The sequence below is a fragment of the Vidua macroura genome, chromosome 13 (genome assembly GCF_024509145.1).
Source record: "Vidua macroura isolate BioBank_ID:100142 chromosome 13, ASM2450914v1, whole genome shotgun sequence".
Lineage (NCBI taxonomy): Eukaryota > Metazoa > Chordata > Aves > Passeriformes > Viduidae > Vidua > Vidua macroura.
The window spans coordinates 19,171,198-19,193,916 of NC_071583.1; the positions used below are offsets into that span (position 1 = coordinate 19,171,198).

General features: G+C 52.6%; 3 protein-coding genes across 5 annotated transcripts in view; 1 reads left to right on the top strand and 2 right to left on the bottom strand.

Annotated features, from left to right (window-relative positions):
• Nucleotides 1-116: 116 nt before the first annotated feature.
• Nucleotides 117-5,908, bottom strand: MKRN2OS (MKRN2 opposite strand). Its single transcript, XM_053989353.1, has 4 exons — nucleotides 5,712-5,908; nucleotides 4,929-4,978; nucleotides 4,233-4,395; nucleotides 117-804 (listed from the first exon to the last, which is right to left on the bottom strand). Exons 1-4 carry the CDS (start codon nucleotides 5,906-5,908, stop codon nucleotides 558-560), a joined length of 657 nt encoding a protein of 218 aa, XP_053845328.1. The 3' UTR covers nucleotides 117-557.
• An 89-nt stretch (nucleotides 5,909-5,997) lies between these two features.
• On the top strand, nucleotides 5,998-16,222 carry MKRN2 (makorin ring finger protein 2). The gene is made up of 9 exons (XM_053989350.1): nucleotides 5,998-6,081; nucleotides 6,932-7,060; nucleotides 8,050-8,198; nucleotides 8,853-9,166; nucleotides 9,923-10,137; nucleotides 11,252-11,362; nucleotides 11,819-11,963; nucleotides 12,418-12,630; nucleotides 16,139-16,222. The coding sequence occupies exons 1-8, from the start codon at nucleotides 6,056-6,058 to the stop codon at nucleotides 12,577-12,579; spliced, it is 1,251 nt and encodes a 416-aa protein (XP_053845325.1). The 5' UTR covers nucleotides 5,998-6,055; the 3' UTR covers nucleotides 12,580-12,630; nucleotides 16,139-16,222.
• Nucleotides 15,634-22,719, bottom strand: part of RAF1 (Raf-1 proto-oncogene, serine/threonine kinase) — a 37,933-nt gene continuing 30,847 nt past the window's right edge. For all 3 annotated transcript variants that reach the window (XM_053989343.1, XM_053989340.1, XM_053989342.1), the window contains 6 exons: nucleotides 22,179-22,355; nucleotides 21,207-21,253; nucleotides 19,749-19,867; nucleotides 18,374-18,505; nucleotides 17,674-17,808; nucleotides 15,634-16,709 (listed from right to left, as the gene is read on the bottom strand). In XM_053989343.1, the coding sequence (XP_053845318.1) occupies nucleotides 16,569-16,709; nucleotides 17,674-17,808; nucleotides 18,374-18,505; nucleotides 19,749-19,867; nucleotides 21,207-21,253; nucleotides 22,179-22,355 (751 nt within the window). In that variant the 3' untranslated portion in view covers nucleotides 15,634-16,568. The remainder of the gene's footprint in view (nucleotides 16,710-17,673; nucleotides 17,809-18,373; nucleotides 18,506-19,748; nucleotides 19,868-21,206; nucleotides 21,254-22,178; nucleotides 22,356-22,719) is intronic.

Genomic DNA, 22,719 nt, shown 5'->3' on the forward strand with positions numbered 1-22,719 from the left:
TCTGGATGAGAAGTGTTTCTTCCCTTGGGATTTGCAGCTTCACATTCAGATATCTGAATTCCACCTCGGCTTCTTTCCTTTACCGTGCAGTTCAGAGTGGAAAAAGAAATCTGACGGGCAAAGAGACTGGATTTATTGGTTGGTACATTTATTAGTAAGTAAAGGAAAGGAAATTAACAGTCAGACAGGCATGGAATTTAGCAGCACACAAACACACGTTCCCTTTTTTTCACTCATCAGTAAACAAATGTGACAGGAAAAGGCCATTTTGGTTTGCTACAGCTGAAGTTCATTTGTAAAGCCCTGAATTCCACAGCAGTTCTGATTTCTGGTGTGAAGTGTCTTTGCAGAACAGATCAACACAGTGAATGTTAAATCACAAAACATTTTTCCACAGGAATAGTTCCCATGGAAATTCTCTGTAGTGTGTACATTGTGTGTGTGTAACTTCATTGAAACGCACAAGCTCAGTATCGTGATCCTCCCTGAGGTGCAGGGTGAAGTTAAGGGTGTTTTGAACCCCCTGAGGGGGAGCCCCAACCCTTCCTTTCCCACTGCTACTCCAGCAGGCTGTGGTTTCCAGGCAGGCTGTCGTGCTCCTGCTCAGCCAAGGGCACGATGTAGACATCTCTGTGGGCCAGCTGCTGCTGCAGGGCGAGGTAGCGGGAGGCCTCCGTGGTGCGGGGCAGCAGGAAGCGCTCGGTGAACTCGGCTTTGCTCAGCGCCGCCCGGCCCCGGCCCTGCCGCACGCGGTTGACAAAGGCCAGGGCGAAGGTGTAGCAGTTGTGCTGCTGCTCCTCGTACCTGGGAAACACCCCTGAGCAGGCACTGCCACTCACCCAAATACCCCTGAGCAGGCACTGCCACTCATCCCTTGGGGAACACCTCCTGAGCAGGGCACTGCCACTCACCCAACAAACACCCCTGAGCAGGCACTGCCACTCACCCAACACCCCTGAGCAGGGCACTGCCACTCACCCAACAAACACCCCTGAGCAGGGCATTGCCACTCACCCAACAAACACCCCTGAGCAGGCACTGCCACTCACCCAACACCCCTGAGCAGGGCACTGCCACTCACCCAACAAACACCCCTGAGCAGGCACTGCCACTCACCAAACAAACACCCCTGAGCAGGGCACTGCCACTCACCAAACACCCCTGAGCAGGCACTGCCACTCACCAAACAAACACCCCTGAGCAGGGCACTGCCACTCACCCAACAAACACCCCTGAGCAGGGCACTGCCACTCACCCAACAAACACCCCTGAGCAGGGCACTGCCACTCACCCAACAAACACCCCTGAGCAGGCACTGCCACTCACCCAACAAACACCCCTGAGCAGGCACTGCCACTCACCCAAATACCCCTGAGCAGGCACTGCCACTCACCCAAACACCCCTGAGCAGGCACTGCCACTCACCCAACAAACACCCCTGAGCAGGCACTGCCACTCACCCAACAAACACCCCTGAACAGGCACTGCCACTCACCCAACAAACACCCCTGAGCAGGCACTGCCACTCACCCAACAAACACCCCTGAGCAGGCACTGCCACTCACCAAACACCCCTGAGCAGGCACTGCCACTCACCCAACAAACACCCCTGAGCAGGCACTGCCACTCACCCAACAAACACCCCTGAGCAGGCACTGCCACTCACCCAACACCCCTGAGCAGGGCACTGCCACTCACCCAACAAACACCCCTGAGCAGGGCACTGCCACTCACCCAACAAACACCCCTGAGCAGGCACTGCCACTCACCCAACACCCCTGAGCAGGGCACTGCCACTCACCCAACAAACACCCCTGAGCAGGCACTGCCACTCACCAAACAAACACCCCTGAGCAGGGCACTGCCACTCACCAAACACCCCTGAGCAGGCACTGCCACTCACCCAACAAACACCCCTGAGCAGGCACTGCCACTCACCCAAACACCCCTGAGCAGGCACTGCCACTCACCCAACAAACACCCCTGAGCAGGCACTGCCACTCACCCAACAAACACCCCTGAGCAGGGCACTGCCACTCACCCAACAAACACCCCTGAGCAGGGCACTGCCACTCACCCAACAAACACCCCTGAGCAGGGCACTGCCACTCACCCAACAAACACCCCTGAGCAGGCACTGCCACTCACCCAACAAACACCCCTGAGCAGGCACTGCCACTCACCCAAATACCCCTGAGCAGGCACTGCCACTCACCCAAACACCCCTGAGCAGGCACTGCCACTCACCCAACAAACACCCCTGAGCAGGCACTGCCACTCACCCAAACACCCCTGAGCAGGCACTGCCACTCACCCAACAAACACCCCTGAGCAGGCACTGCCACTCACCCAACAAACACCCCTGAGCAGGCACTGCCACTCACCCAACAAACACCCCTGAGCAGGCACTGCCACTCACCCAACAAACACCCCTGAGCAGGCACTGCCACTCACCCAACAAACACCCCTGAGCAGGCACTGCCACTCACCAAACAAACACCCCTGAGCAGGGCACTGCCACTCACCAAACACCCCTGAGCAGGCACTGCCACTCACCCAACAAACACCCCTGAGCAGGCACTGCCACTCACCCAACAAACACCCCTGAGCAGGCACTGCCACTCACCCAACAAACACCCCTGAGCAGGCACTGCCACTCACCCAACAAACACCCCTGAGCAGGCACTGCCACTCACCCAACAAACACCCCTGAGCAGGCACTGCCACTCACCCAACAAACACCCCTGAGCAGGCACTGCCACTCACCCAACAAACACCCCTGAGCAGGCACTGCCACTCACCAAACAAACACCCCTGAGCAGGCACTGCCACTCACCCAAACAAACACCCCTGAGCAGGCACTGCCACTCACCCAAATACCCCTGAGCAGGCACTGCCACTCACCCAACAAACACCCCTGAGCAGGCACTGCCACTCACCCAACAAACACCCCTGAGCAGGCACTGCCACTCACCCAACAAACACCCCTGAGCAGGGCACCCCACCCATCACCGCCCCTGAGGAGTCTTTACTCCAGGAATCCTCTCCAGTTACTCCCTCTCCCTCCCAGAGGTTCAATTTACTCCTCACCAGCCTGAACTCTGAGTGTAAAACTGAGAGGGCTGCAGGACCTGACAAAAAGGAGTTCTTGTTTTTTATACTTCTTTGGCTTTTACCTTGTTAACCTTTGCTCTTCCAGCTATTGTTAGCAGCTCTTTCCTGCAGCCCCAGAGTTAATTGTGTGCCCCCACAGGTGAGTGGGAGCTCATTTCAAATCCTTCTATCAGTGATTCCTCTACTACCCTTCTAGTGAAAAGCTATCAGGAAAACCAGATTAGGCTTGGCCTGAACCCAGAGGAGTCACAGGATCAGTTTAGTGCAGTCCCTGTCCACTGAGAAAATAAGCAGAGGATTTAATGAAAAGAGTTGTTTTCAGTTCAGTGGTCACTGGTGTGGCTGTGTCAGGAGGTGGAAACCAGGGGAAAGCCAGGAGAAGGGACGCACACATCTCTGACCTGCCAGTGATTGCTGGATGTCAAGGCAGCTTTAATATTACTGGGAACTGTAAAAGTGACACAAGTTCTGTTGGTTTTACCAGCTCTGTAAACGTCGAAAAATTCTGTTCTAAATCAAATTTTCCATCTCCTTTAGGGGGGTAATGTTTCATCCCTGAAATTTTTTTGTCAGCACATAGAGAATTGCTAAAAAATGCTTTTGATGTTTTTTTTTTTTCTTTTATGGTTGCATTCATTCAGTGGCACCCAGGCAGGCTCTGTGTTACAGCTGCTCTCACTGAGGGACAGTCCCAGGAGTGCTGCTTTCCTGGAGAGCTGGAAATCAGCCTGCTTGCCATTCCTCACCACTTACATCAAAAACAACAGCGGGGCAAGAATCCCATCACTGTGCTCAGCCTTTAAATGCAAATACACCTAAAACTGCTAAAACCTAGAAAAATAATTATGGAATTTTGCCTGGACTTTTGTATTCAGCAGCATGCAGGTCATGTTTCATTGAACTGGGGCTTTAATGCAAAATTCCATAAAGCCACCTCTTGCTTTAGAGCTTTTGTGTTCCAGCAGCTGAGTTTTACTTAAAATTCAGGACATTCTGTCCAGCCAGGCCAGGCTGAGGGTGACCCAGCTGGGCTGCCAGGAATGTGTGTCCTGAAGGACACCAGGCTCTGAATGACCCCAAACCTCATCCCAAACACAGCCCAGCTGTTACCCACGCACCTGTGAGGGAGCCAGGCCTCTTCCAAGGAGAATTCCTCCAGGAGGTTGTCCCACTGCTGCAGGAGCTCCCACATGTCTGGCTGCACCAGGGGGATGCTGATGCACTGCTCCCAGCCACTGCCAGCCCTGTGCACGCCCTCCTGGTCATAGTTGTACACCACACCTGCAAACACAGCAGTGGGCTGCTGGGCAGCACACACACAGCCCTTCTGGGGGTTTTCCTGAGCCAACGTCCCATCAGCAGAGTAGGAAATGCAGTCCTGCCTTCCAGCAAAAACCTGGTCTCATTCTCACAGCGTGGTTTGAAAAAAGGTTTGGCTCTTCTAATAATCAGAGCAACCGAAGGACAACCAGGCTTCATTTTTAACCCCCAAAGGAGACTGGCTTTGTATGAAATATACATCGGAAATGATGTTTTGCACGGTGGACCTACTCTAGGTAGAACCCAATAGGATTTTAATGTGCCCTTTAAAGATGTTTTTTAATTAGGGGTGCTGTTAGAATTAGCAAAAACGGCGTTAAACTCAATTAAACTGTAATTCCTTAAAAGCAAGCCTAGCCTTTCGTTCCAGGGGTGGAAGGCAGCCGTTGCATTCCATTCTAAGCCTGTTTAATCCACTCAGGGGAATGGGTTTGCTCCGGAGCCCTGCTGCAAGGCGAGATCATTCCCAGGGGTGTGTGCGGGGCAGGGCTCACCCCGGGAGTCGGTGATGCCCACGTGCAGGTCGCCGTGCCCGTCGTAGCCGCTGCGGGAGGAGAGGGGGGCTGCTGAGCGGCGACAGCGGCCCGGGAGGGCCCGGGAGCGGCGGGAGCCCGGCCCGGCCCCACTGGCACGGCCGGGGGTGGCTGCCCGGCTTCCCAGAGCGGCCGGGAGCCCTGCCCTGCCCCGTCCCCTTTCATTTCCCTCCTTCTTCCTCTTGTCTTTCCATTCCCTTTCCTTCCCTTCCCCGGCCCTTTTCCCTCCCCATTCCCTCTCAATGCCCGCCCCTTTCCCATGCCTTTCCCCTCCCATTCCCATTGCCCTCCCCATTCCCTCTCAATGCCCGCCCCTTTCCCATCCCTTTTCCCTCTCATTCCTCATTTCCCTCCCATTTCTCCGCCCATTCCTATTCCCCTCCCCTTTCCCGTCCCCATCTCCTCCCCTTTCCCTTCCCATTCCCCATTTCCCTCTCAGTGCCCGCCCCATTCCCATCCCACTCCCGTTCCCGTTCCCGTGTCCCTGCCCATTCCCGTTTCCATTCCCCATTCCCGTTCCCATTCCCCATTCCCGTTCCCATTCACCATTCCCCATTCCCGTTCCCATTCCCCATTCCCGTTCCCGTTCCCGTTCCCATTCACCATTCCCCATTCCCATTCCCCATTCCCATTCCCATTCCCGTTTCCATTCCCCATTCCCATTCACCATTCCCCATTCCCATTCCCGTTCCCATTCCCGTTCCCGTGTCCCCGCCCGTTCCCGTAGCGCCCCCTGGCGGTTACTGCAGGAAGGTGCCGCGGCTGGGCCTGATGAGGAAGGCGCGGGGCTGCCCGTGGCCGTGCCGGAAGGGGCAGGGCAGGCGGACAGGCGCGTTGGCCAGCCCGGCGCCGCGCAGGTCCCCGCCGCACGCGGGGCAGCGCGGCGGCGCGCGCCGGCAGTACAGGAGCGCGCGGCAGTGGCGCACGCGCAGCACCGCCATGGCCCGGCGCGCCCGCGAAAACCGTCCGGCCGGGAAACGCGGCCGGCGGGGCGGGGCGGAGCCGCGGCCACGCCCCACCCCCCCCGCGCCGCGGAACCTCCGTGCGCGGCGTGAGGGGCCGGGCGGGCCCGGCAGTGCGGCGGCACGATGAGCACGAAGCAGGTGACGTGCAGGTGAGCGCGAGCCCGCGGGCCCCGAGCCCTCAGAGCCCTCAGAGCCCTCAGAGCCCCCGGGCACCCCGCCAGCACCGCCTCGGGCCCTGCCCGCAGCGCCCCGTTCCGCTCTCCCGCCCCCCACAGCGTCCGGGCCCGGAGCCCTCACACCCCTCAAGCACCGCCTCGGGCCCTGCCCCGCGCCTTCAAAGCCGCCTCGTTCCGCTCTCTCGCCCCCCACACGCCGTGCGGGGCCGGCCCGTGCCGAGCTGCAGGTCGGGGATGCCCCCGAGCCCCCTCGTCCCGTCCCTTGCGCCAGACCCAGCCCTGCGCTGCCCCGGAGCCTGCCCGGGCTGCCCGGGAGCAGCGGGGCCAGCACGGAGAGGCTCCTCCAGATCTCTGTGCCGGGAGCAGCGGGGCCAGCACGGAGAGGCTCCTCCAGATCTCTGTGCCGGGAGCAGCGGGGCCAGCACGGAGAGGCTCCTCCAGATCTCTGTGCCCGGGAGCAGCGGGGCCAGCACGGAGAGGCTCCTCCAGATCTCTGTGCCCGGGAGCAGCGGGGCCAGCACGGAGAGGCTCCTCCAGATCTCTGTGCCCGGGAGCAGCGGGGCCAGCACGGAGAGGCTCTCCAGGCTCCTCGGGGGAGTTCTGCTCACCCAAGGGCGCTCGGATGGCGAAGGGGCCGCCCCATCCCTGGGCAGCGCCCGTCCCCGGAGGTGCCCGCGGAGCGCTCAGCTCCGGGGCGGGCCGGGCACAGCTCGGGCTCGCTGGGCTGGGAGGGCTTCGCCAGCCTCGCTAATTCCTACAAAGGAACAAACAAACAAACAAAGCAAAGGCAGGCGTGCCCGCCCTGAGCCGCGTCTCTCCGCAGGTACTTCTTGCAGGGCGTGTGTCGGGAGGGCAGCAAGTGCCTCTTCTCCCATGACCTGGCCACCAGCAAATCCTCCACCATCTGCAAGTACTACCAGAAGGGGCAGTGTGCCTACGGCTCCCGCTGCAGGTAAGCCCCCGGGGGGCTCCCGGCCCGGCAGCCTCCCCCAGGGCACTCCCAGAGCCGGCAGAGAGCGCCGGGGCACTGAAAGAATTTATTAAATGCCAGTTTTGCCAGAGCCTAAAGCAGCTTTAACCTCCAGTGGTGGAGTTCTGCTCTGGCTCAGTTTCGGGGATTGTTTTGCTCTGTAGAAATGGAGCTTTGGGTTTCAGGTGTGTTTCCACCCCGTTGTTGCAGTCAGAGCTGCAGGTGCCGGTGCAGAGGCTGGAAGCTCCTGGAGCAGCCCCCTCCTGCTCGTGCCAGTGCACAGTTCTGGGCCTTTCAGCTCTGCCTGGCAGCAGAGTGCCCCCCTCGTGTTCCCCTGGCTCGGTGGGAGCGCTGAGCAGTTCCACAGCTCTCCCTGGAGTGTGCAGCTAAAAACTCCCAGGGGAGTGCTCTGAGGAGTACCAGGCGTGGATTGGCTCCTGGGGGAGCTCCCTGCCTTGCCTGGTCCCTGTGCCACACCAGCATGGGGCCCTGGGCATCAGAGACTCCATCAGCTGCTGCTCCGGGGCGGGCTGAGCTCCTGCAGGGCTCAGGGGTGGCTGCAGCCTGGCTGTGGTTTTCCTGGATGGAATTTGGGCACCGGGGCACGTGTGCAGGCCCACACACAGATGGGGAGTATTTCTGTTCCCCTGGAAATACTGTAGCATTTGGGTATGTCCCCGGGGCAGCCCCTGCCCTGCCCTGGCTGCTCCTGCTCTGCTGCTGCGCTGTCCCCAGCCGTGCTGTGCTGTCCCCAGCCGTGCTGAGGTGTCCCCAGCCGTGCTGCGCTGTCCCCAGCCGTGCTGAGGTGTCCCCAGCCGTGCTGAGGCGTCTCCCCGGTTTCCCCGCGGTGTCTCCCCGGTTTCCCCGGGGCGTGTCCCCGGTCCCCCCGGCTGTTGTGGATCCTTTCCCCCGGCGCAGCTGTGGGTTCGCTGTCTCGGTGCCGGGCCGTGATGCCGGTTTCCCTGCCGCAGGTATGACCACGTGAGGCTCCCTCCGGCGGGCGGAGCCGCGGCCCCGCCGCCCCCCGCGGCCCCGGGCAGCCCCCGGGCGCCCCCCGAGCCCGGCCCCGCCGCCCCGCGCAGCAGGAGGGAGAAGAGGACGCTGGTGCTGCGGGACAGAAGTGAGTGGGAGGCTGCTCTGCTCGGCCCCGGGGCCGTGCGAGGGGGCGGTGTCTCCTGTGGTTATCGGAGTTTCAAGGCCAGCCTGAGCTCCTCCTGCAGCCTCCTTGCTGCAGACGCTGCCTGCCGCCCTTTTCAGAGCTCCGGGCAGTGGCTGCTTGCATCCTGCTCCCTGGGGGTGGGAGAGGAGCGTTCTGTCCGCCCTGACAGGAGGATGGAGGGGGGAATGTCAGGCTCTGCTCCCACAGTCGGCACTGCAGGAGCTGTGTGATCCCTCAAGCCTGGGGAGGTTCGGGCTGGACATCGGGAGGGATGTCCTGTTCATGGGAAGGGTGGTGAGGCATTGGAAGGGAGTCCTCACCCCTGGAGGCGTCCCAGGGACAGCTGGATGTGGCACTCAGGGCTCTGGGCTGGATGACAAAGTGGCAATTGGTCAGACCTGATGATCGTGGAGGTCTTGTCCAGCCTTAGTGAGTCTGTGGTTTTTTAGTCTGTTTGTGACCAGAGAACACCTGAACAAACACTAGGCAGCTTGGGAAAATCCCTGCGATTCGTGAGCAGAAGGGGCCTAGAGAGGGGACCCCGCTGGGAGGAAAGCTTTGAGTGGAGGCAGGAGCCGCTGGGGCTGAGTGCCGTGCCCTGTGCTGTCCCTGCAGACCTGTGCGGCTCCAGCGAGGAGAAGCAGCGGCCCAGCGCCCCCAGCGGCCCCGGGGCCGGGCCGTGCTGCGGCGGCCCTGGGGACGGCGAGGAGGGCAAGCCCCACTCGTACCTGGAGGCCATCTGCAGCGGGCTGGAGGAGCCGGGGCCCGGCGGCTGCCCCGGGGCCGGGGAGCAGCTGTGTCCCTACGCCGCCGCCGGCACCTGCCACTTCGGGGAGCGCTGCCTCTACCTGCACGGGGAGCTCTGCGAGATCTGCGGCCTCCAGGTGCTGCACCCCTTCGACCAGGAGCAGAGGAAGGCCCACGAGATGGTAAAGGGGGAGCTGGGGGAGCTGCTCTGCTCGGGGCGGGGCTGGGGCTGGCCGCTCCGAAGATGGAGCTGCTTCCAGGAGCTCCTGTTGCACCGCTGGTCTGGAGAATGGTGCTAGGAGTGGTCAGCTCAGGCCTCTGGAGCCGAATTGGCAGTGCTGCTGCAGGCAGCAGTTGGGGTTTTTGCCGTTCCATCCTCATCAGAGACTGGCCTGTGGCCTTCTCCCACAGCACCCTCAAGGTCTCCCAGGAGATTGTCTTTGGGAGGTCTCTGACTGAGGCACCAGCTCGCCCTGCCGTGCTGTGGGAGTGGGAATGGGTTGTGGATTGTCACTGCTGGGGTGAGAAGTGCTGGGGGAAAGCCTGAAATAAGAGACTAATTCCTTAACTGGGTAAAAATTAGCATCTGGTGAATGAATGTGGCCTTAATTGTAATCAGAGGAACACCTTGAGTGCAGCACCTGTTCAGTGAGATGTTTTTTGGGGATGTTTGAAGCATCAAATAATTCAATACCTGTTCTCTGACAGAGATGCAGAAAGGGGTGAATGAAGCACCCTGGCATCTTTATTTCTGACAGCTGGGAGAACACTGAAGGCTGAAATGCATGATTGAATTTAATGTTCTTTAAATTAAACTCTGACAGTGACAGGTAGGAATGATGCCCCCAGTGAGTGTTCCATGTTTTCCCTGCAGTGGATCCTTTCCAGAGGGAATTTGGTGTGACAGGCTGGCACTCACAGTGACTCTCCCCTGACAGATGTGCATGGCAACGTTTGAGCACGACATGGAGACGGCCTTTGCCATCCAGGCCAGCCAGGACAAGGTGTGCAGCATCTGCATGGAGGTGGTGTATGAGAAGCCCTCAGCCTCGGAGAGGAGGTTTGGGATCCTGTCCAACTGCACCCACACGTACTGCCTGTCCTGCATCCGCCAGTGGAGATGTGCCAAGCAGTTTGAGAACCCCATCATCAAGTGAGTTTGGCACCTGCCACGGCCCGGGGGGGCTGCAGCTGCTCACGGGGGAGGCTGGAGCTGCACGTGTCAACAGAGCTCAGCAAAGCCTGCTCCAGGTGCTGGCCAGGCCCAGGACTGGGCTGAGAGCTGCCTGCACGGGCAGCAGGGTGCACTGGCTGTCCTTTGGGACAGTTCCCTTAATTCCACAGCCCTGTGTGGGAACTTTGGCCAGTGGCAGCTCAGCCCTCTCTGATTGCGTGGGCAGTGGGCAGAGTGGACTCTGGAACAGCTGGGACCTGGCAAAGCTCTGCCCCTTGTGGAAATGCATCATTTTCTCAGAAGTGAGATTGGAATGCTCTCATGTGGCAGTGTCCTGTGTTCCCAGTGCTGAGCAGCAGACACAGAATCTTTAGAATATCCACCTACCTGTGGCATGAGCTAATGGAGCAACTGTTATCACTCCAGTGCCCACTTCAGTGAGGGCACTTCAGTAAGAGCTCCCATTTTTTCCTATGTATGTGCTTAATTATGGGATTTTCCCCTAAATTACAGCTTGCTCCAGGTAAGTGTCTCACTAACCACACTTTTATCTGTCTCAGTAAATGCCTTTATCTTCTAGCTCTATAAAAAATGTGTTCCAAACATGTTCTCCCTCAGAGAGAATTTAAAACATCCAATTAGGGAAGTTTCCTTCTTTGAGCATCTCTCACGTTACAAACATGTTGAAGAAAAGGTGGGAAATATTTTCAGTCTTCTACCAAAATACACTTTTCTGCACAACTTCAAATTTCATTGAAGTGACCATCAACTCCTTGCACTTCAAAAGGCTGAGACATCTTAATTTGTGTTTTTGGCTTCCCGCTGCACTCCCAGAACACAGTTTGTTTCTGCACATGGAGGAAATCCCTGCTGCTTTTGTTGAAGTCCAGAAACAAAGCAAGCCCTGGGTTCCCTGAATTGGGTTATTGCAGCTGGAAGTCCCAGCAAAGTGCTGTGCTAGGGAGGAGGCGTGTGCTGCCTGAGGTGACAGAGATCCCTTTCTCTCAGGAGGATCCTCACTGCCTGTGGCAGGTTTGTGGAGGGTTTCAGTCTGGGCAGGTACAGAGATCTCTGCTTTGTCTTGTTCCTCCAGGTCCTGCCCCGAGTGCCGGGTGATCTCCGAGTTTGTCATCCCCAGCGTGTACTGGGTGGAAGAGCAGGAGAAGAAAAATGAGCTGATTGAAGCGTTTAAGCAGGGAGTGGGGTAAGTTCAGCAGCCACCCACACTCCTCACGTTGTTCTTCAGCTGCTCTAAGACTCAGTCAATTGCTGAGCCCTTATTTTTAAACTTAATGTAATCACTGACCACTCTGCAGCGAGCTCCTCGTCTCTGGTCACGCTTCTGCTTCACTCTGTGCCTGTGTAATTGTAGCTCACACATTCAGCCTCCCTGTGCTCAGAAATGCTGAAGCTGTTTCAGCTCACTTGCCAAAACTGGCTTCATGTGGCTCCCTCAGCCATAATTGCCTGGAATGTTGTTGGTGACTGAGGAGAGCAAACAGGGAAGGAAAATGGAAGAGTTCCACTGCTCTCAGCTCAGGAATGGGAGGCCAAAGCTCTGGCTGCGTTACCAGAGCATCACTGAGGCTGTGGGGACTGAAGTGCACCTCCTTCCCTTCCAGCTTGAAGGCAATAACCCTCTCTCTTGTAATTAACTCAGGAAAAAGCCCTGCAAGTACTTTGAGCAGGGCAAAGGAACGTGTCCCTTCGGAGGGAAGTGTCTTTACCTCCACGCCTATCCCGACGGGACCCGAGCAGAGCCTGAGAAACCCAGGAAGCAGCTCAGCTCCGAGGGCACAGTGCGGGTAAGGAGAGCCCTGCTGTCCCCACCCCTCCCTGCAGGGTCACCTGTGCTGCTGGGAATGGTTCCTGCCATGCAGCACAAGTGAAAAAAGCCCTTCCCACTGTTCCTTGGGCAAAGGTTTGATCTTGGAGACAGAAGGCACCTCCCATTGAACTACAAAGTAGCATTGCTTTGTTTTTTCCACCAGTCCGAACCTTTCCTCACAGCAATTCTGCCCTTAAAGCTTTCACCCACAGTACTCACAGCTCCTCTCCTGTGCTGGCACCAAGGGCAGCTGAAAAGGGTAAAAACCTCAGAGAGTGGTGGTGGCTGTGCCCCAGCTGTGTCCCCTCACCGCCTGTTCTGGGACACCCTGAGCTCAAACCCAGCTTTGGGACTGGTTTTAAGGAGGAGATGTCTGCCCAGGCCAGCGCTGGGCTGGCTGCTGGTGCTCAGCAGCTTTTTCTCTGTTGCAGTTCTTCAACTCCGTGCGCCTGTGGGACTTTATCGAGGACAGGGAGAGCAGGAGCGCGCCCGGCGCCGACGCCGAGGTCACGGAGCTGGGGGAGCTGTTCATGCACCTCTCTGGGGCTGAGGAGGATCCCAGTGCTGCCAGGGAGCACACACAGCCCCTCTGAGCCCAGCACTGCAGCTGCTTACTGGCCATGCTTTTACTCTCTCCAGCACAGGTAGAACAAAACGTGCCCTGGTGGTTACTTGTGCAGTCCTGGTAAAGTTTTCAGATAGTTTTTATATGGCAACGACAAAAAAGACTAAAATATATTTAAAAGAAAAAAAAAAAAATTGGCTGCATGGAAAAAAATCCCTTAGTCCCAGGAGGGTTTTCTCCCTCTCTGGCCTAACATGCTGTCTTGTGAGCTGAGTGGTAGTGTAAATACAGGTCCAGTGAAAGCTTAAGCTGGTAAAAACTGTTGCTAATTAGAGTTTGGATGCTTTTGGGTTTTTTTCTCCACTAAGTCAGCTAAATGTGTAACTACAAAACCCACTGGGAATAATGGTCAGTGTAGGGTTTTCTCCTTAAAAAGGAGCTGGTACATTATACCTCAAATAGTACCTGGAGTTCAGAGCAGAGTTTGGTGGAATCTCTGGGAGTGGTGCCCTGGGCAGGGCCTGGCTCTGGAGGTGCTGCCAGTCGAGTTCCCAGCCCTGTTTTCCACTAATTCAGTGCTCAGAGCCAGCAGTGGCTCCTGCTGGGAAGCAAAGGCAGCTGCACTGATTCCTGAACTCGCTGCACAAACTGGAGCTCGGGAGCTGCAGCACGAGATGAGGTGTCCTCACAAATCCTGGCCAGTCCTGCCCTGCATCCAGGAGTGGCTCTGCAGCAGCTCAGTGCCTCCAGTCCCCTTTTCCCCAGCAATGCTGAAGGCCCAGGAGGGCTGAGGGATTAATGCACATCTCTGCTGAGTTAACAGAATAGTTACTGAATTCTGGCTTTGTTAAAAATGTGATTTCTGTTGGTGTGACAAAGGCAGTTTGATTGTGAAATCTGGCACCAGAAGTTCATTCTGCCAAGTCAACTGTTTTAACTTGGAATTTAAACCAAGAATTCAGTGTGCACCGCAGTGGCTGCTGAGTAACAGCATGGACACACCTGAGCATGAGCTGTCACTGACTCAGGTCCTTGTAAGTCACTGGGGGTTGAGTGAGACACTGAGCAGTGTTTGTAAATACAAAGATGTGGGGTTTATTTTAGAACAGTTTGGTTGCAATAGAAGGCAGGTGTGCCAACTGGTTTATCTATAGCAATATAGAAGCATAAAAATAATACTTAAAAATGTGTAAGAAAGAAAGGCCAAGAGCAGAAAGGTTTGTAATCACCACCCATGGACCAGTGATGGTCACAGCCTTGATCCACCAGGGGTGGGAAATTATGAAGGAAAATGTGTTCAGAGAGAGCTGGGCAGGAGGCTGCTGCCAGCAGGGCACACAGGGCCCTCCCTGGGGTGCTGACAGCAGGGTCTGGGTCCCTTAATCTGGGATTCCACATCTTCAGCTGGCACCAAAGCAGTGACTCCAGGATTATCCACTCAGTGCTGTTGGCATTTCTGGGTCAGGAGCTCCTCCCCTGTGCCAGCTGTGCCCTCTGTTCTGACCTGGAAATTAAACTTTCCCATCACTATTCCCCCTACAGGTAATTTTTAGCAGTGCTCACTGCACAGTCAGGTCTGGCCTTGGCAGTGGCTGTACCAACATCAATTCCCAGTTTCTTGGTAAAACTGTCCCAGCAAAGTCTGAAGTCCAATCAGTGCAATTGGTCAGCACTAATTACAAAGCAGAAGGTAATTATCCCTAAGAGGGATGTCACACGCCAAGATCAATGTTTCAAGGACACCCAAACACCCTTTCTACCCTAGAGTACTTCCCCAGCCCTCACCCTCCCACTGAAGCTCATTTCCATCTGCTCCTGCACATTATTTTTTTTTCCCCAGAAAGAAATACTGTCAGGAGTACACTAAAAAAAAAAATCAATGGAGAGGATGTTCTTTACCTTAAACAAGACATTCCTCATTTACTTTGCCCCAAGAAGCCATGAGGGATAGTCTGAAATTAAAAAGAAAGCTTGTTTCTCAAAGCTGTCCAGGGACTTAAAATGTCTGAGTTTCTAATTCCTTCACTCAGCACCTTTCATTTAACTGGATGTCAAGTGCTGGTGAAAATAAACCTACTTATCAAAAATACTTAATTTTTTCAAGAGACACATGATGTGCTTTAAAAATCACGGGTTAAGGGTTTCTTTTGGGATATCAGAGTTAAAGTAAAAGCAGCTTACCTCTTCTGGGTTTTTTTTTCTTCCATGTTTTAAACTTATGATAATGAAGTGACCATTAGAGGTAAATAATGTTTAGAGAGCGTTGCAGTCCAAATACCAATAATCTTGTTAAAAGCCATGCAGAACTGTATGGAGACTCAGTTTACCATTTAGGAAGCAAAGCTTACAGGCATTCTCAGTTATCACCCAGGGATTCATGTTCTACCCTTGTTCTGTTATAGACTGTTCTGAGGACAAACTGGAGGTGATTTCTGTGCCTGGCTCTCCTCCCTTTCACAGGAGCTTTGTGGGTTTTTGCTGCTGCAGAGGAGAGGCTGCAGTGGCTGTTTGGGCATTCCAGGAGAGCTGCACACGGGGACAGTCACCGTTGCCAGCAAAGGCAGCAGATCTGCCCAGCAGCTTTGGGGTGGAGGTGCCAGAGGGCACAGCCAGCCCCTGTCCCCACTCCCTGACCCCCAGAAAGGCAAAATCCCAAACCAGGCTTCCACTCATGCCCCAATAACCACATTTTACCAACTGCTATTTGAAAAAATCCATTTTTAGATTCATCCACCTGTTCCTGTCCTCCATGGAGCTCAGCCAACACAAAAACCTCACTTGCACCTCAATAAACAAGAGAAAATTGAGCCAAAGTGGTGCAGGGCAAGAGCCTGAGAGCACATCAGGGGGGTGTCCAAAGCAGCTGCTGCTCAAAGATCACTACAGTACAAAAAATTGTCTTGTCATGTGACTGGAAATGTAGAGGTTGTTTTATCAAGTGTGTTTTTACTTGCACTGCTATTATTTATCAGTTACTTTAAAAAAAATATTCAGAATGTAATTTCTTGAGTTCTCCAAATGCAGATGTCCCACTCAGAACTGTGGATGACTACATTAAAATGATGACATTGAATCTTAAACCTAAAATTTAATTTATTTTATTAAAATAAGATAATCAGAGGAACCTTGGCTTACAATAAATGCATTTTCTCAGGAGCAATAAAAACAAAATTAAAACCCAAATCAACAAGAAAAACTGTATATGCTCAGTTTCCTCTTGCTAGTGCATCTCTTGGACGACAGCTTCCGCTGGGATGCAGCCTCTGCAGGAGGTGGGAACATCCTCAGCCTCTCCCAGCCCCAGCCCAGCACTCCTCACTCACCCTGCCTGGGCTGCACAAACAGGTCCATAGTACCAAAGGCAGCTGGGAGGCTTCTCAAGGTGACCAAAGCAGGACCGGCTCACCTCCTTCTCTGAGCAGGACAATTCACAACAGATTCCATCCTTTTGCAAGAGTTTTTCTTCTATGTGCAAAACTATTGCAAAACTATTTTGTGTTGAATTAGCATTTGAACTTATTTCATTGGCTTGGTGAAGCTCTTAGGCAGGAGCTGATTTCCAGAGTTATTTCCTCTTCCCACTCCAGGCACAACTCCCCAGGGTGAGGTGACACTTGGCATGGGGCAGTCAGAGCACCAGAACATCACCTGTCCTCAGAGCCACCTCACTGAGCACAGAGCAAACCCAGCCAGAACCACTGCCAAAGAAACAGCCATCGCTTCTGGGAAGGGGAAAATAAGGCTCAAGTGCATCTATTAAAAAAATAGTAATAGATCTCTTGATTTGTAGTCTGTTACCTCTCCCAGAACAAGAGATGGTAGCAAAGGCAATGAGGAGCTGTGTCCCTGCGGGCTGAGAACTGCACGAATCCGTAGCAGCTTCTCTGTACGATGGGACGCGGAGGGCCCTGCCGGAGGAGCCTGGCCACCAGGCGGGGAGGCACAACTCGTGTTCCTCCTGCTGCTGCAGCCGGGGAGCAGGGCAGGAGCAGCTCAGGACACAGCCCAGGACCCAGCTCAGAACACGGGCAGCCTGGTGGAGGTCAGCGTGCACGCGTTGATGTCCTCGGTGTGGGCGGCGCGGTGCAGGGACGGCTCCGAGGCGCTGCGGTTGATCTTGGGTAGAGAGTGCTGCAACAGCTCGATGGACGACAGGATCTGGGGGAAACAGCAGCTCAGAGAGGCTGCTGGGGCCTGCAGCTCCCTCTGCTTCCATTTAAACGTTCGTTCATTCATTCATTCATTCATTCATTCATTCATTCATTCACTCATTCATTCATTCATTCCCTCCTTATCTGATTCAATTACAGCTTTAAGTTCTGTATTAATGCTCCGTGGGCACTGAAAACACTGAACCCAACTCTGCCCACCACTGTCAGTGCTGGGAGGGCCTCAGGGAGTTGCAGAGGGTGGGAGGGTGCTTTTCATCAGTTCACAGACATTAGGAGCAATTAATAAGCATCCAAACTACCCTCCAGCAGAGTAACAGAGAAGGAACTGCATCTTCTGACTGACATTCAAAAAGAACTTTCTAAACAATGCTTGACTGTAACAGCAAAAAGTTATTTTATCCAAAATTGCTGATGTTTAATTAATTAATTACTCATAATTAATGAGTATAAGAAAGTACCTTCCCCATCCCCATAGACAGGAAAAGGTAAAGCATCCCTTGTAAAAATACCAAAAAGTGCTCCATGAATTTGCATCCCCCAGTGGATTTAGTTTCCTTGTTCAGAGCTGTGGGGAAGGAAAGGAGCAGTGGCCTCTCATTTCCCCCAGCCCTACTCTAAAACAGAATGGATACCCAGAGATAGGTTCCACTGTTAGGGTGTGAGGGAGGAGTTTGCTGGGTCTCTGGATACATCAGGTGTTGAAAGCCTGCTCTGGTGTTAGCCCAGCACAGGCTCAGCCCACACAAGCTGCAGGTTGTGCTTCCTGGACTTCACAGAATCTGCAAGCCCAACCATGACACAAACTGCCAAGAGCTGCATTATGAATAAAGGCAGAAACAGGACACAGGCTGCACTTCCTATTAACCAAAATCTCTGTGTGAGCAGACTCCTGTGTGTGCTAATGGCTCTTCACAAACCCCTCAGGCTCCTGTGCAGGACACCCCACTCACCTGTGGGAACAGGGGTCGTTCTTCCCTAACCTTCTTCAAACAATCTGCTACCAGCCTCTTCATGGCCTTGGGGCAGTTCTTGTACAGCTTGCTGAGGTCTGGGGAAGCATAGCCCCTGCCAACCATGAAAATGATCTGCAAAACAACAACCCACAGCACAAACACCAGCTTACACAGGGGGCCTCACTGCTGGGCTGCATTAGTGCCCCCGAGGTGATGAAACCCAGTCCCACAGGGCACCAACACAGCCCTGCAGGCTTGGCTGGCTAACAGCACAGCTTAGCAAGGACTAAACACAAATATTCACTATTCCAAGGCTGGATAATATTACTGGGTTTTTTCCCTTAGTAAAAAGCACCACATCCAATCTTCCTGATGTAGCAGCAGCATATTTAACACCAAAACAGGAATTTCCCACAACTGCAAATGTATAAACCAGTATTTTACTGTGCAGCAAAAGCTGTGACCTGGAATAAATTAACAGGGCACTTCACATGTTTATAAACAAGGAGTTTTTTCCTTTGAGCACCTGCAGTGTCAGTACTGAGGTGAACACTCAGTTACACATTTACTGCTGAAGGAAAGCAGCTTGTCAACAGCACTGCAGCTGCTTTGCATTTGTATTTATCCTGCATTTCTCACGGCCACGGGGATGTGCCACGGGCAGAAATAAACCGGAGTGCTCCCGGAGGGTTCTCACCTGATCTCTGTTGTTGATGTGGGAGTAGGGCAGCTCTCCTGTCATCAGCTCATATAACACTATTCCATAGGAGTAGACATCTGACTGGAAGCTGAAGGGGTTGCTGTCCTGCATCCGGATCACCTCGGGGGCCTGGCAGGGAAAACAAATTATGAACAAAACCAGAAAGCACGAGAGGAGGGAAAGGATTTGGGAAGCAGAGACAGTGAGCTCAGCTGGAAATGACGGAGCAAAGGGTACCCCCAAAGCTTTGATGAGGTTACCAAAGGCTCTGGAGAAGTTCAGGCAGGGCTACTCCACATCTTATTAAAAATAACAATACAGCACACAAAAAAAAAAAAAAAAAATCAATGCTTAAACTGAACAAGCATTTTGCCATTAGAAAAATATTATTACTTGTATTTGCAACATTTATTGACTTCTGTTACACCTTACACAGAACTGAGCCCGGGTTTCACCATCGGTTCTTAAACTGGTATCAAGGTTAAAAGGGAAAAATACAAAATTCTAATCTCTTGTAAATTGATACCAAAACATGGTGAGGAAATGTGAAAGCCAAACACAAAATAGCACATATTGAACAGATCAGGGAAGAAATGCAGGGACGTTTTAATGTATTTGCAAATTATGAAACTTCTTAAAATAAACAGTGTCAGATGACTGAACAAAACAAGGTGTGAACCATCAGAAGAACTTTCCCATTGGCTAAGATTTTTTTTCCCTCCTAAAGAATTCCCCCAGAATTATAAAGCAAAGCACTAACACACAACAGCATAAAATCCACAATAAGGGATCACAGGAGCTTCCAAGGAAACAGAAACAACCTCCCCTTCTATGTCAGCTCAGCAAAGATGGGCTATAAATGACTAAAATGAATACATTTTTTAAAAAAGCCTGCAATGAGCAAATATGCAGGGTTTTTTTCCCTCAAGGTCTGTTTCATGTACACAAATACCTTGCATGCCATTGGGTAAATTAGTTTTAAATCCTTTTATGGAAAGTTTTTCAAATATTTGGCTTTTTGTACAATTTTTTTAAAGAAAAAACCACTTCTGCTTCTGAAATTTTGTTTCGGGTGATGTGTGTATTTTACAGAGCACAAAACAGTCTTAGCCAAGCATCCTAACATTTTTAATGCACATTTCCAGATATACTGGCAGCCCTAAATATTTAAAATAACTCAGAAGCCCCAGTGGAGAATCCACAGGTGCCTGGTGCCTACTTTGCACAATGAATCCCTCCAGCACTTGCCTTTTAGCTTGTCCTACAGCTGGAACAAAAATGCACACAGGACTGACAGCCCCGAATGCTCAGGGCAGTGTTCAGGGGACAGATGCAGAGGGGAACACTTAAAAGCAGGGAATGTTGTGCTCACCATCCACAGGATGGAGCCCGTGGGCTGCTCCACCTGCTGGGATCCACTCCACCTGGATTTTACAGTCGCCAGACCAAAGTCTCCTATTTTCACTGTGAGGCCTTCATGAAGAAATATATCTGTGGGTTTGTTAAAGAAACTGCACAAAATTGAGTCAAGAGTTCTGTATTTTATGACCTGACTAGCAAGTGCTGCTTCTTTTACTGAAACCTGCTGTGAGCTGTTTGTGAAACAAAGGAAAAGGGATTTTAAATTAACATTTAACACTAAACCAGAGCAGATGTTCCAGCAGCATTTGTAGATTTATCTTTATGGTCAGCTAGGACAGAGATCAACAGTTCATTACCACCCATGGCTGCAGCTCCTTAAATAACTGAGGAAGGGAAACAGCTCAGAGGTCTCACAACTCAGGAAAGTAAGAAAAAAACAATTACAAGGAGAAGTAAGTATCAAAATAAAATGTATTTCCATAAAGTTCTCTGGCAGATCTCCTGAGGTTTAACTATGATTTTCACTGGAAAGATATCCACACTGTTTATAATGATCTCCTTCATGGATCTGTCACAGATACCAGCACCTTCTTTGCTGGGGTTATTTTAAGAAGCTGTCACGTAATGATTTCACTTAGGAATGCTGCAAGTTCAAAAAGGTAACTCACAAATACAAACATGACTGACTCTCATTTCTATGTCAGGAGCAGAGCTAACTTATTTCACAAAAATGATCATCATTACTAGGAATCACAAATTTCTGGCCTCCTATACAGTAAAATAATTGGGTTTCTTTTTTTTTGTTTTGTTTAACTGAAAAGAGAATCCATTGATATTCTGAAACTACTGAACTTGACAGATTTTTTTATGATGACATTTGCCAAAACATCCTGGTCACATCTGATGGAAGGGAACCCCAGTTCCTGCTGGTAGCTCCAGGGATGTTCTGGCAATTCCAAAGCAGGCATTTCAAAGGTGAAATAATTCAGCTCACAACATTTTCACTCCAGACACGCTGCTAAATATATATTTTTGCAGAAAATATAATGGTAAAAGGCTGCCTTTTCTTGAGTTTAAATAAGACTTTTGGCTTCATTTCTGCCATTTATGTGAGGAATTCTAAATATATTAAAAATACACAAGAAACAGAAACAACACAGATGAACAGGCACACATACCCCCCATCAATGAGCAGAGCAGCATTTGGGTACCAGAGGACTGAATAAACCCCATTTCAGTAAATAAGAGACTTCTGGAGCACAGCTGTTGCACATCTTTATCCCAAGTGTGGTAAACAAGCACAGCTGTTCTGTGGAAGTCCTTGCTAGCTCATCAATAGGGATTGCCCATTATTAGTTATATATATAAATATATCTTAAATAGCTATTGCAACCCCCACAGAAAGCAAGCTCCACATTAGCAATAAATCCCTCCCTCCCTGCAGAGAATCAAGACTCAGGAAGGATACTATTGGATTTCATGTCTCTGTGGATGATGTTCTTTGCATGTAAATAGCTGTGAAAGGAAAAGCAGAAGAGCCATTAGCAGGGCTGCTCACAAAGAGCATTTTCATTCCCCCCAGACAGTTTATTACACACCCAACCCCTTCTGGCTTTCCATGAGTCTACTTGGGGAACAAAGAAATGCAGCTGTGCTCAGTGCAGTAAAGAAATGCCAGGGAGGAGTGGCACAGGTTCCAATAACCCTGGAAAATGGGGCTGTCCTCACAGCCATGAGATGTGTGCCCTGGCTGAAGCTGACTCTTCCAAAGTGGCCTCATTTCATGGTGCCCAGTTCTGGTGTGTGACTGCAAACCTGGGCCCTGAGCTGCCACATGAATGAGCTGTGGCAGCAGCAGCTGCTCCTGTGCTCCCAACATCAGAACAAGGGCTGAAAGCAGACAGGTGGAAATGCTTCCAGAAACATCTGGGGGAGTCCTGTGGAGCAGAGCAGCCACCCCTCATCCCACAGAGCATCAACCAGTGTGTGTCAAACACTGCAGCGTTACACCAGCACAGGGGAGGGAAAGCCCCTCATTGAATTTACAACAGATTTCATCTGCTGCACTACAGCAGGACATCAGGCTGTAAAAGCAGGGAAAATAGGGGAAGGGAAGGGAAGGGAAGGGAAGGGAAGGGAAGGGAAGGGAAGGGAAGGGAAGGGAAGGGAAGGGAAGGGAAGGGAAGGGAAGGGAAGGGAAGGGAAGGGAAGGGAAGGGAAGGGAAGGGAAGGGAAGGGAAGGGAAGGGAAGGGAAGGGAAGGGAAGGGAAGGGAAGGGAAGGGAAGGGAAGGGAAGGGAAGGGAAGGGAAGGGAAGGGAAGGGAAGGGAAGGGAAGGGAAGGGAAGGGAAGGGAAGGGAAGGGAAGGGAAGGGAAGGGAAGGGAAGGGAAGGGAAGGGAAGGGAAGGGAAGGGAAGGGAAGGGAAGGGAAGGGCACTCACTCCATGCCCTGCGCGGTCTGGCGGGCGATGTCGATGAGCTGGAACATCTGGAACTTGGTCTCCTGCACGTGCAGGTGTTTGTAGAGGCTGCTGCCCTCACACCACTGTGTGACAATGGCCAGGTTGTCCTTGGTCATGTAGCCCATGAAGAGCAGGATGTTCACGTGCCGGGTCTTCCTGACAGAGGAGCACCAAGAGAAATCAGTGGCTGCACCAAAAATGCTTCCCAAGGCTGCTCCAAACGCACTCCTGGCTGAATGGATTTCATCTTTGGAATCCTAGGTCAATGTGTGAGTGAGGTTTGGGCTTACAAATCATTAAAATGTACCACAGTTGCCACTTTCTGTTTTTCAGCTGGTCTTTTGCTTTTTAGTTACAATACTTCCTTTTAGTTATTTAAAAATCAACATTTAAGAAAAGGATGGCTGAAAATTCAAATGGTTTGACATCAACAAGCAACAGTCACATTTGCAAGTGCTGTTAGAAGTTATTGAAATGACAGAAATCACCCTGGAAGCTGGGACAAAGTGCCAGCTTTAGG